General features: G+C 42.8%; 1 protein-coding gene across 2 annotated transcripts in view; it reads right to left on the bottom strand.

Annotated features, from left to right (window-relative positions):
• The window catches only part of ZNF326 (zinc finger protein 326), a gene marked incomplete at both ends in the record, with an annotated part of 33,866 nt that extends 27,759 nt beyond the window's left edge, over positions 1–6,107 (bottom strand). For both annotated transcript variants that reach the window (XM_080691750.1, XM_080691751.1), the window contains 2 exons: positions 2,845–2,889; positions 6,092–6,107. In XM_080691750.1, the coding sequence (XP_080547876.1) occupies positions 2,845–2,889; positions 6,092–6,107 (61 nt within the window). The remainder of the gene's footprint in view (positions 1–2,844; positions 2,890–6,091) is intronic.
• Positions 6,108–13,754: the final 7,647 nt, after the last annotated feature.

Genomic DNA, 13,754 nt, shown 5'->3' with positions numbered 1-13,754 from the left:
AACACTGTTTCTCTAGACAGCCTCACCTCCTGTAAATCTATGTAAAACATCATCTTTCTCATGAGTCCTTCTTCAGCAACTCTATTAAAAATCACAACACATGCACACACACACTTTTGCCCCTTTGCTGCATTATTTTTCTCCCTAGAAAACTTATGTTCTAACACACTATATATATTATCCTTTTTCTGTCTACTTCATCTCACTAGACTGGAAGCTCTACAGGGCAGGAATATTTATCCATTTCATTCACTGCTGTAGTCCTAGCTCCTAGAATAATACCTGATACAAAGCAAAAACTAAATATTTATCAACTAGAGTTAAATCAAATCCCTGAAAATGAAGCTCCCCATTTGTAAAATATAGATAACTAGCGGGCATCGTGACTCATGCTTGTAATCCCCGCACTTGGGAGGCGGAGACAGGAGGATCGCGCAGGTTTGAAGCCAGCCACGCTGGCTTAAGAGACCCCATTTCCAAATAAAAATATAAAAAATAGGTCTGGGAGTGTAGCCCAGAGGTAGAAGGGCTCCCAGGAACCCCAGTACCACACACAAAAAAAAAAATCTTAAATATAGATAACTAAGACACTAAAGCATTTTCAATTAGTAGTCTTAAACTGGAGGTGAAACCCAAAACCACTCACATACATATCCAGGGAGCACTTGCCTAAAATTAGTATCCAAGCAATCTAGAGTCTAACCTGAATAAATGTATGTTGATAAAGCTCCCCAGGGGATTCTGTCACCCTCAGAGGATTTCATCTCCCTCAGATGAAAACCACTAGAACAAACATTAAGAAAAAAATGTCATAGCATCACTTTTTTTTTTTAATTTCCAATCCTTTATTTTGTGGTAGTGGAAATTAAACTCAGGTGCATACCTGAGCCACATACAATCCTGTTTCATTTTTATTTTGAAATAGGGTCTAACTACATTATAGAGGACCTCACTAAGTTGCTGAGGCTGTCCATGAACCTTCAATCCTTCTAGCTCAGCCTCCTCCCAAATACTAGGAGTACAGGTGTGGGCCATCATGCCCAGATGCATTAAATCATATTTGTTAACACTGCACATTAATAAAGAAATAAACTTCTGGCCCTGCATAATTTTTGCATTTCAAGTCCTACCTTCAGACATTAATCCAATTATCCATTAAAGCCTTCTGTTCTTCAAAATCTCTTCAGTAAAAGCACTAGTCCTACTCACTCCGGTTAAAATCATGGGTTCTTTTTTTATACAGCCCTCTCAATTTTCTACCCAGTACTAGTGAGCCGGCAAATTTTGTTTTCTCTAGAAAACATCTGAATATTTTTTAAATTACTATTATCATCTCCCAAGTCCAAGGTCATAAAATCTCTAAAGCTACACCTATGAAATGCTTTTCTAACTAATTTTCTAGTCCCCATCCTAACCTACACGTGGATGCTGATCAAACTTCGTTTGGTAATTTCATTATATCACATGCCTCCAAAATATATTCTCCAACATTCACTTAGTATACAGACTACTTCCTATATGTTGAGTCCTTTGTAGTCTACATAACTCCAAATTTTCTCTTCTTAATCCTTAGAGATGACAAATAAAAATTAACTGTAGGGTTATTTCCATAAAATGGGGCAGTCTTCTTTTTTACATTTGTTCAGTTTTATTTTGTGAAGATATTATATTCTATACTACAGCCGAATTTTGTATTTCTCTGAGAGTCACGGTATTTAATACCTCTCCTTCAAGTTGGTTGGTTTTTGTTGTTGTTATTTTACCCTCTTTAAAATGTTCTATGTTGTATATGTGTCATTATCCTGTCTGGCAGGGACTTAACTCTAATACCTATCAAAATAACATCCAATTCTATTCTGCATAACTCTCCTGATTTTATCTTGCTCGGAAGTCACAAGTCTAACATCATATTTGTGTCAAATAATCAGGCTTCTTCAAGTGCTCCACCAGACAGCTCAGTCTATATTCACACATTTGTACACATTGAGAAAACGGTCTTAAAAAAAAAAAAAGATGTAAGCCAGGCATGGTGCATACACCTGTAATCCCATAACTTGGGAGGCTGAGACAGGAGGATCACAGGTTCACAACCAGCCTCAGCCATATGCAACTTTGACCCTGTTTCATAAAAAATAAAAAAATATGGCTGGGGGTGTAGCTCAGAGGTAGAATGCCCCTGACTTCAATCCCCAATACCACACACACACACACACACACACACACACACACACACACACACAAGATGCATTACAACAGAAACTATACAGGACAAAACCAATAGACCACTTAATCTACATTACTAAAACACCAAAATTTATAACTCAACAATGAGAACTCAGTCACTTCATGTAATTCATTGAGAGCATAATAAAGGTTTGTTTTGGTTTTTCTTGTTTTGTTTTGTTGTGGTACTGGGGATGGAACCCAGGGGCCTTCTACCTCCGGGCTACACTTCCAGACCTATTTTATATTTTATTTGGAAACAGGGTCTCTTAAGCCAGCGCGGCTGGCTTCGAACCTGAGCGATCCTCCTGTCTCAGCCTCCCAAGCGCGGGGATTACAAGCATGCGCCACCACGCCGGGCTAATAAGGGTTTTTAGAATAAAATAATCATAATTTAAATAGTTAAAATTAAATGGATTTGAGTAACTCAAAACCTTTTCTGATCCCAAATGCCCAAATACCAATACTATATATAGTATGACAATATCAAGAGCCAAAATAGTGTTTAAAATAAAGTAGAACTAGCTTTTTACATTGATTCTTTATTCTTATGAATAGAAAGAAAAAAGCTAAAATGCATTCCCTCAACAAATCTAAGAGCAAATGAAAGATAATACTTACCATTAAAGCCTTGATAAGTATTCCTGCAAGCAGAGTGTGCATAATCTATGAAAACATATTTAAAGAGAAAAGAATTAGTGCAATAATAGCAAAACCCCAAAATTATATACCCATTTATTCAAAAACAATTTTTTTTTTCTTTTTGTGGCATGGGACTGAACCCAGAGGCATGTTACCTCTAAGCTAAACTCCCAGCTTGATTTTATTTCTTATTTAGAAACAGAGTCTCACTAGCCGGGCGTGGCGGTGCACGCTTGTAATCCCCGTCCTTGGGAGGCTGAGACAGGAGGATCGCACAGGTTCGAAGCCAGCCTCAGCTACTTAGTGAGGCTTTCAGCAACTTAGTGAGACCCTGTTTCCAAATAAAATATAAAAAAGGTCTGGGAGTATAGCCCAGAGGTAGAAAGCCTCAGGGTTCTACCTCCAGTACCACAAAAAAAAAGAAAGAAAGAAAGAAAGAAAGAAAGAAAGAAAGAAAGAAAGAAAGAAAGAAACAGGGTCTAAGTTGCAAGGACCTCACTAAGTTGTTGAGGCTGGCTTCGAACTTAAGATCCTCCTGTCTCAGCCTCCCAAGTACTGGGATTACAAATGTGCACCACCACACCTGACTTCAAAAACACAATTTTTAAGTGACTAACTCAATTAATCAGTTCATGTACAAATAACCACCAATATCCACTTGGCAAAATATGTATCTCTCTTCACTACCTCCCCAATGTGCAGGCTCATCATCCAAATTATGGCAACATAAAAGGTAGTTTGTAATACCTGATATATAATAATAGCCAAAAGAGGGCATCCAATATTGATTTATACTGGGTAACAAAGAGGCATATTTAATTATGTATCAAATAATGTAAAAAGCAGATACATCTGAGAATTGATTCTACATAACACAAGTTTTTTTTAAAGTTAATATTTATTTAAAGGCTAATTTGTTCTCTAAAAGATTTCAAGATCCTCTGAGAAATGGATATGCATATATGTATATGAGCATATGCTATATATATCCAGGAAATGGCATCACTATAAAATATTGCCAATTTCCTTGTCAAACCTAATTTAATGGTGGTGCTGTGGTGCATAGTGGCACACGCTTGTAATCCCAGTACCTGGAAGACTGAGACAGGAAGATCACAATTTCACAGCCAGCCTCAGCAACTTGTGAGGCCTTCTGCAACTTAGTGAGACCTGTTTCAAATTAAATAATAATAATAATTTAAAAAAAAAAAAGGCCAGGCATGTTGGCGCAGGTATGTTATCTCAGTACTTGGGAGGCTGAGCAGGAAGATTTTAGGTTCGCCACCAGCCTTAGCAACTCAGTGAGGCCCTCTGCAACTTAGGGAGAAATATTTTGAAATTTGTTTCAAAATAAAGAATAAAAAATTGGGCTGGGGGGTGTAGCTCAGAGGTAGACTGCCCCTGAGTTCAATCCCCAGTACCACAAAAAATAAAATAAGTTAAAAAATCGGGCAGGGGGTGTAGCTCAGCAGTAAAATGTCCCTGGGTGCAATCCCCAGTACCACACACACAACTAATCTAATGATGTTAAATCCTTTATTATTTATTCTCAGCAAATAATGCTGAAAATTTAGAGTTTTAAAGTACAAAATTTAATGCAATGGTCATTTGCAAAGAACCCTGCCATGGATTATATTCAGATACACTGTTATTCAAATTCCATCCCACAAATTCCAGTGTTGGTTAAGGATGTGCAGCAGTATGAGTGTTTTATCAGTAATGCTGGGTTTTTTGGGGGGAGGGGTGGGACCCAGGGACATTCTACCTCCAAGCTACATGCCCAGCCCTTTTTTTATATTCAAACAGGGTTTCTCACTAAGCTGCTGAGGCTGGCCTCAAGCCTGTACCCTCCTGTCTCAGCCTCCCAAGTACTGGGATTACAGGCATGTGTCATCATGCCCAGCCAACACTGCTTATAATTGTAGGCATATAGTGATATTAAGAAACAAACATTGGGTTGAGTTTTATTTTTATTTTCAATTCTCTACATAAAGTGGATTCCCTTATTGATTCCACTGTCCCTTCACCACTACCTTGGTAGCCTCTACTGTAACCCATGTGTTGCTAATGTCATCAAACTTTGACATTAAAACACAATGTTTTTTTATTTCACCACTTCAAACACTCATCTATAACTTTAAACTATGAGTCAAAGTCCAACAAAAACAAAAATACCTTAGTATGCTACTCTAAAGAGCTGAACTTATTTCAAAGTAACTGAAAAGTATCTACATAAAAGGTTATTCTGTTATCTTTCCTACACTTAGATTTGGAACTATTAACTCTTTGTATCACGAAATCAAATAAATCAAAAGCTCATTCTGCAAAACTTTATATTAAGATTAAAATTATTCCATGTCAAAGATCTTTGGAAGGGGAGGGGTTGAGGCTTACAACTTAGTGAACTGGTTCCTAGACATTCCCAGTTACTAAGTTTAACCACAAACTCTTTCCCATGTCCTCCATTTTATCTTGACACTAATTTCTATAAAAGTTGGGCCAGAGCTGAAAACAGCAAGCTAATTCTACTTTGTAATCCCGTGAACAACACAAAAACGGGTATCAGAGGGACACCTGAAAACGGTATTGTAAAGATTCCGTGTATCTAATCACTAACGCCAGCACGGGCTGCTGTGCACGGATCTGAATGTGAAGGACATGTGATGCTTGCTGTGCCAGAATTCTGATTAACCTAAGTCCTAACCACACACAGACCAAAAATTAATAATAAATAAATACATGCCTTGGTTTACTAAATTACTAAAAACGAGATATTTACAACTAGAGAGTTTGAGTGGATAAAAATATCCCAGTTTGCAACCAGGAAATATATTGCTTTCCACTCTGTATAAATATCTACCTAGCCATAAAGCTAAGAGACGCCCTTCAGATGCATCTTAAACTCGGACGAGCAGAAGCCGCCGAGCGCCCCGGCTCCGGAGTCTACTTGCAGGAGGCGTCGGGGCTGAGACCGCCCGGGCCCGCAGGTGGAGGCCGAGCGGCCCGGAGGCCGAGGCCGAGGCCGGGAGGTGCAGGGCGCGGGCGGGAGCTCGGCAGCGCGCCCCGGCCCGAGGCCCGCGGCGCGGCGCAGGCGGGGACCGGCGCGGGCGGGCGGGCGGCCTGGGCCCAAAGAACAAAGCCCACACGGCCATCTTGAGACGGTAAACAGACCCCCGGCGCAGGCCACCGCCTCCCGCGCGCCGCGAAGACCCGCCGAGGCCCTTACCGTCCTCGAAGTCCATGGCGGAGGCTCGGCACTGACAGCCTCGGCGGCGCGGAGCGGAGCTGCGATCAGGGAGAGACGACGGCGAGCCGGGAGTCCACGCCGCCCGTCCGCGCCTGCGAGAGCCGCGCTCGGGCCGGGAGCCGCAGGCCACAGCGAGGGGCGGGGCCGGCGCGCGACCAGCGCCGCAGCGCGGCCTGCAATTGGCTGGCGGGGCGGGGGCGGGGCCACGCCTGGGGGCGGGATGCAGGGCGGCTGTCAGGCTCTCGGGGTTTGACCCTCCGGAACCACTGTCCGGACGGAAGGTGGAAAAAAAAAAAGGAGCGCCGAAGGCTGGCAGGGATTGCTGGAAAGTGAGCTGAGTGTTCTGGAAGGGCTGGCTGCGGCCCGCCATGTTTGAACCTGGCAAAAGCAAAAGGATCCGGTTAGAATACCTTTCTCCTGCCCAAATTAAGAAAACCACGTGCCGACCTTCTGCTTTTTATTGGCTAGTGGTGACTGATGAGAACATTTTTAAGTACTACTTAGGGAGTTTCTGCCTTAGAGACACAGAAGTCCGGGACGTGCGGTGAACAGATTGCTAAATGAGAAACAATTATGGAAGTGATGCAAAACAGACTATTAGCCAGTTCTGGATTCCGGGGTGCAAATAAAAGAGCTGTAACAGTTCCCAGGCAGGGGAAGATTTGTGGCAGGAGTTGTCCAGAAATTGAAGGATGGACCTCGCAAACACACACATAACTGGTATGTTGTGATTACAACTTCAGAAAAAGTGTTGAGGACCTAGGCAAAGTTATTCACTCATGGGGCAATACAGAAAAAGACAGCTGTTTTGGTCTTTCCTACCCTGCAACAGCTTGAAATTTTCCCCATGTGCAAATGGTGGCAACATTGATTTTTTTTTTTTTTCCACCAGTACAAAGGTCCTGAGGAAATTTCCTCAAAGGGTGACAGGTTGCCACTCAGGCTGTGCGGAGTGTGGCGGGTGTGGGGGGGGATGGAGATTAAACTCAGGGTTTCTCTACCTCTGAGCTACACCCTCAGCCCTATTTTATTTATTTGTTTGTTTGTTTATTTGTTTATTTATTTGGTGGTACTGGGGTTCCTGGAAGCCCTTCTACCTCTGGGCTACACTTCCAGACCTATTTTTACATTTTTATTTGGAAACAGGGTCTCCTAAGCCAGCACACGTGGTTGGCTTCGAACCTGCGCGATCCTCCTGTCTCTGCCTCCCAAGCGCGGGGATTACAAGCCTGCGCCACCACGCCCGGCTTATTTTTTATTTTGAGTGTCGCATTACATTGCAGAGGGCCTCGCTAAAAGGCTGAGGCTGGCCACCAACCTGTGATCCTCCTGTCTCAGTCTCCCAAGTACTAGGATTACAAGCATCCGCCAGGCTCCATAAAGATTCTTGGTATCCTCACAAAAAAGGAAGTTAAGGATTGTCACAGTGAGGCACGGATTGATCTTATCGAGGGAAGGAAAGAAGTACATACTCTGAGACAGGGTCACTCTGATATAAAGGGTAGGAGTGCCAGGGAATTGAAAAGGTCCACCCAGTTATATCTTAGCTGGTCATATTCATACACGCAAATCTATAGTACAGGGACTGGTCTAAAAGGGGGGCTTTAGTTTTCTTTTGTGTTGGATATATTTGGTCTACAATGGATTCCTTTCTTTGTTCTTAATGAAAAATATCTAATAATTTCCTCATCAAGGGATTTTGTTGTTCTGTTTTGTGAACCTAAAAAGTAACACATTAGCCAGACATGCCAGTGCCTGCCTATATTCCCTGTAATTAGAAGGCTGAGACAGGAGGATCACAGGTTCAAAATCAAACTCAGCAACGTAGCAAGGCCCTGTTTCAAAATAAAAAATGAAATGAAATACAAGGGTTGAGGATATAGCTTGGAAGTATAATCTCCCTGGGTTCAATCCCCTGTATCAAAATAAAAAGCACTACATTGATGTGACATCGATGGTTTGATCAAAAGTGTGACATGTAGTTGAAGTAATCAGATGACTTATGAGTTGTTACGGATTCGGAGAATGTGGTTGTGGGGAAACTGTTCCCGGGGACCCCTGTTAGGGTCCCGGATACAATTTCCCTCAAACCACAACAAAATCCAAAACAACCAAAAACAGAAAAAAAAATGCGGGTTCTTGTCCCGAGCTAAGGATAAGTATACATAGCTCGAACACTTGCTGAAGATTTAAAGAAGATTATTAAAAAGATAGAAATACAGAAAATACTTACAGCCCCATGCCAGAAATGGCATGGGGGAAGGGTGGTCCGAGCCAATTCACCACCCCCAAGATACAGCACGTGGACCGGACTTTTTATACCCATGACCTCCATCTTGTTTACAATTCTGACCTAGTGAACGTCCCTACAATTCTGACCTAGTGAACGTCCCCGTAAGGTACCTCCTCCAGCAAGGTGTGGCAAGGTGTCTTTCACCAAGGTCGAAGGTCAACCCCCTGCTCCATCCTCCCTAGACTATCATGTAGATCTGCCTTTAGAAAGAGGAAACCCTAGCTGGACGTGGTGGCAGCGCCCGCTTGTAATCCCAGCATTCGGGAGGCTGAGACCGGAAGATCGTGGTTCACGGACAGCCTCAGCTACTTAGTGAGGCCCTCTGCAACTCAGTGAGACCCGGTTTCAAAATAAAGAATAAAAAATAGGGCAGGGGATTGTAGCTCGGAGGTCGAATGCCCCTGGATTCCATCTCCAGACCCTCAAAAAAATAAAATAAAAAGAAAGAGGAAGCCCTAGCTCTCCTCTATTGACTTGTTAATTACTTTTAGCTAGGTTAATTTACATTGGAATAGCTGCCTGCTTTTAGGCAGAAATCAAGTCTTTTCTTTACCCAGGCCTGCCTCCATTTTGACACAATTATTTTTGAAATATATTAATAATCAGAGCTTTCTCAAATCTTCCTAAGCCATTCTCAATACTGGTACATGAATAAAGTTTAATAATTGATTGAATAGTTGTGTTTGTGAAGAGAGTATGTGAAAGTGACCTTTGAGTCTGAACCTTTTTTTATTTTGTCCTGAGGGGCATTCTACTACCAAGCTACACCCCCAACCTACCCAGCCTTTTTTTTTTTTTTTTTTTAAACAGAGTCTCACTAGGTGGGTATGAGTCTCACTACTTGTTAAGGCTGTCCTAGAACCAGCAATCCTCCTGTCTCTGCCTCACAGTACTGGGACAGGTTTGCATCACTACTCCCAACTTGAATCTGGACTTTTATTTTTGGAGTTTTTTTTTTTGTTTGTTTGTTTGTTTGTTTGTTTGTTTTGCAGTACTGGAGATGGAACCCAGGGGCATTCTATCTCTGAGCTACACCCCCAACCCTTTTTTTAATTTTTTATTTTGAAACAGGGTCTCGCTGAGTTGCAAAGGGCCTCAAGTAGCTGAGGCTGTCCTCTAACCATGATCCCCTTGTCTCAGCCTCCCGAATGCTGGGATTACAAGCGTGCGCCACCACGCCTGGCTGAATCTGGACTTTTGATCATGGCCACTCTTGTTTTGTCCCTCCTGTCTCCTTTCTACCTATCCTCAGGTCTTCTATCCTACCTCTAGTCAGTTACCAGGTTGGAAACCACAAATGAACCTATTTCCTAATCAGGGTCCAACCAGTTGCTAGAACCAAGTTCCAAAAGGAAACAGAACTACCAGGAGAGCACACAGGCGTTCTGTGTGAGGAACCGTCGCCCCACAGCTGAGCAGGGCATTGTTTCCTCTTCACCATTTTTCTTCTCCACCCTGACTGACTCACACTGTTCCCCACCCTTTCTTGGTTTTTTTCTTTTTATCCTCCTATACATGTTTGCAAGTTGCCTGAGCTGAACATGTTGAAAACCGAACTCATAATTTCCCTCCTCAAACCTGCTCACCGTCCTGGATCTTTTCATCAGTGGCATCATGAGCATCCACCCACTCGTCCCAGCCAGAAGGCTGCAAGTCATCGCGGAGACTCAGCCTCCCCCCAGCCTCCCGCCCCCATCCACACCGAAGTCCTGTCTGCTTATTGTCTCCTAAAATGTCTTAAACCTGTCCCTTCCTCTCCATTCCAGCCGCCACTACCTAAGTTAAGATGCTCATTATTTCTCTGCAAAACCATTGCCTTAGCTTCCTAATTAATTTTTCCACCCTTCAGCTTTTGCTGTTATCAGCCTCCTCAGGGCAGCAGTGCTCTAAAGGCAAATTCAAACATGTCATCATACCTCTCTGCCATGGCCTAGGTGTTGTCAAAGTTCCTTAGCCTAGAACACACACAGTGGGATCTCGGTGCTGCCTGGCCTCTGCCATCTCCCTGTATTTCTCCCTCCCCTTATCTCCCAGTCTCCCTCTTGCTTTGCAATTTCAGGCTATGGTTTCTAAAATATCCCTGTGCTTTTTCATGCCACTGAACTTTGCTTATATTGTTCCCTCTACTGGGAACACCAACTGGTTATCCCAGCACATTCTCAAAACACAGCTCCAGATTTATCTTTTCAAGGAAACATTCCCAGATCTTATTCTATGGCCTAGTCTAACACTTCTCAAATATTGCTGTGCATGTGATTCATTAGGAACTTGTTAAAACAGATTCACATACAGTCAGCCTGGAGTAAGGATGGAGAGTATGCGTTTCTAACAAACTTCCAGGAGATGATGACGACGACGACGACGACGACGATGATGATGATGATGATGGAGGAGGAGGAGAGAACTACACCTGGAGTAGCAAGGCCTTGGGCTCAGTTACAGCACTATCTCCCATGCATCATGTGCTCTGGTGTTACATCTTTCCACATTTAACCTTCTATGCAATTAGAATAAAGTCTTCTTGACTGAGGCTGTTGCTCAGTGATTGGGTGCTAGCCTAGCATGAGTGAGGTCCTGGGGTCCATCCCCAGTAACACAACACACACACACACACACACACACACACACACACACACACCTTATTTGTATCCTTAGTGCTATGTACGTGTTTATCAAGTAAAACTGAGCTCTCCCTCAATGTTTGTAACTTTTTTTTCTTTTTATAACACCTCCCATCCCAACATCTTGTAAAGGAGTTACTTCATAACCTGAAGCCTTCAAGTTTTGGCATGAATGGAGGGATATAAACATTAGGTCGCTGTATTCTCTCTCTCTCTCTCTCTCTCTCTCTCTCTCTGTTGTTTTCTCTCTTTCACATACACACACACACACAAATTTATAACAGGTGACAGGTTAATAAATTCCAGACTAATAGGGCCTATTGTAAAAGTAAAAAAGAATAGAGGAATTTTATGTACAGAGGTTCAAAGGATGGGGAGCTGAGGTCAAGAGCAGGCAGCATAGACCAGGAGAAACTTAGAGGTTACACCTGCACCTTGTTCCTTAGCGACCTGTCCAAGAAGCCCCACACCTGAACCTGAGAACAGCTACATGAATCAACTCTCTGAAGATCCAGAGACCTTGTTCCTTGACTCCTAACCCTCCGCCCACATGCCTGCTGCTCCAGCAACACAGGACCATCTGCTGTGCCCTGAATAAACTGTATTTTCACATTTCTGTGCTCAGATTGTACTCTCCACTTCTGTTGTGTCTTCTCTCTTCCTCCTCCTTTCTTCAGGTTCACTGTAAGTGTTGCCTCTTTTTAAACCTCACCCTAGGTTCTTAATGAGAATCTCTTCACTCGATGGGACTTTATTAGCAGTTTCACAGGCGGGCTCCTGTTGTAATTAGTGACTCAGCTATGTCCTTCTGTGTGCTCTTTGCGAAGCCCCTTCTTTGAGCCGGGCGTGGTGGTGCACACTTGTAATCCCCGCACTTGGGAGGCAGAGACAGGAGGATCACGCAGGTTTGAAGCCAGCTTCTTTGGCTTAAGAGACTCTGTTTCCAAATAAGATATTATAAAAATGGGTCTGAGAGTGTAGCCCAGAGTTAGAAGGGTTCCATCCCCAGTACCACCAAAAAAAAAAAAAAAAAAGAAAGGAAGAAAAAGAAAAAGGTGTTGCTAAACTATACATGATTTCACATGTGCATTGTGGTTGTCAAAGAAAACTACATAGTAAAAGAAATGGTCATAGCTGGGCATGGTGGCTCATACCTATAATCTCAATACTGGAGAAGCTGAAGCAAGAGATCACAGGTTCAAAGATAGCCTCAACAACTTAGCAAGACCCTCAACAACCTAGCAAGACCCTGTTTCAAAAATAAGTAAAAAGGGCTGGGGTTGTAGCTCAGAGGTAGAATACCCCTGCCTTCAATTTCCAGTAAAACAAAAAGTGCTTGTGAATGATATATCTTGTGCTCCAGGCCTTCCTCAGATTAGGAAAGCTGAACAGCAGCTAGAGTAGTGGCACACACTTGTAATCCTAGTACTTGGGAGGCTGAGACAGGAGGATCACAGGTTCAAGGACACCCTCAACAAATAGTGAGACTCTCATCAACCCAGTGAGGGCCTGTTTCAACATAAAAGTAAAATAGAGTTGGGGTGTAGCATGGAGGTAGAATGCCCCTGGATTCAATCCCCAGTAACACACACACACACACACACACTGAATAACTTTGTATAAATTTTCTTCCCAATAAAACAAAGTAAAGTTCCAAATACGGAAATGGCTTTCAAAATGCATTTTTGAAGGTAATATTTCAAAATGTTACCTTCCTTAGCTACATATATATTAGAGTATACATTTCTGGAAAATTAGGTTTCTTTACTTTTAGAGTTTAAAATTCTGAACTATTGCCTTTCATTATTTTATTAATGTGCTATAGTGTATCACAAACTTTAATTCACCAAGTACTGAGAAGAAGCCAGCTGTGACATTAGTCAACTGTGCTGATGGTTCCAATTGACAAGGGTCTGTGATGAATCCCGTTCTTCTGCTGGAATATTCAATTCTTTCTGAGTAAGCCACCGCGCTTGCCTCCGTTGTCACTTCACTAGACGATGAGTCCCTTGAAAGTGAAGATTTCAGCTTTATGTTTCCAACATCCAAGCATCACATTCAGTACATAGTAGGTTGCTTAAAATGGTTGTGGAGTGAATAAAAACAGACCCACAGCCAGATACCATATTTACAGCTTCCATTATATATTAAGACAACACCTAGAAATAAAAATACAGGCATATACATTTAAACATGCACATATGTGATTGTACCCTCTGTAGAGTCTTTACTCAGACGTTTACAAACAGAAAAGGGCAGAGACCTAGAATAGCCAGTAGAGGGCACCATACACCAAAGGTAGTAGCGACGGAACTACAGAATTTGAGCCTAAATTCTAGTTCCCGCTGAACTCAGGGTTCTAAAATGGACACCAAAGTAGAGACCTGACCTGTGGCCCTGTGCGCTGCAGGGATCTATTTAGATGTAATTATAGCTATAAATGATCCTGGTCATTTTTGTGTGTGGGGTGGGGGAGGTCTGGGGATGGAGCCCAGGGGCATTCGACCTCTGAGCTACACCCTTTGCCCTATTTTATTATTTGAGACAGTGTCTCACTAAGTTGCAGAGGGCCTCACTAAGTAGCTGAGGCTGCCTGCGAACCGCGACCCTCCAGTCTCAGCCTCCTGAATGCTGGGATTACAAGCGTGCGCCACCACGCAGGCGAAATGATCCTGTTTTTGTTTTTGTTTTTGTTTTGTTGTTGCTGTTGTTGTTTTACTGGGAGTAG

This window comes from Muscardinus avellanarius, assembly GCF_963383645.1.
Source record: "Muscardinus avellanarius genome assembly, chromosome: 3".
Lineage (NCBI taxonomy): Eukaryota > Metazoa > Chordata > Mammalia > Rodentia > Gliridae > Muscardinus > Muscardinus avellanarius.
Note: the sequence above shows the minus strand (reverse complement) of the source record. Positions and strands in the feature narration are given on the sequence as shown.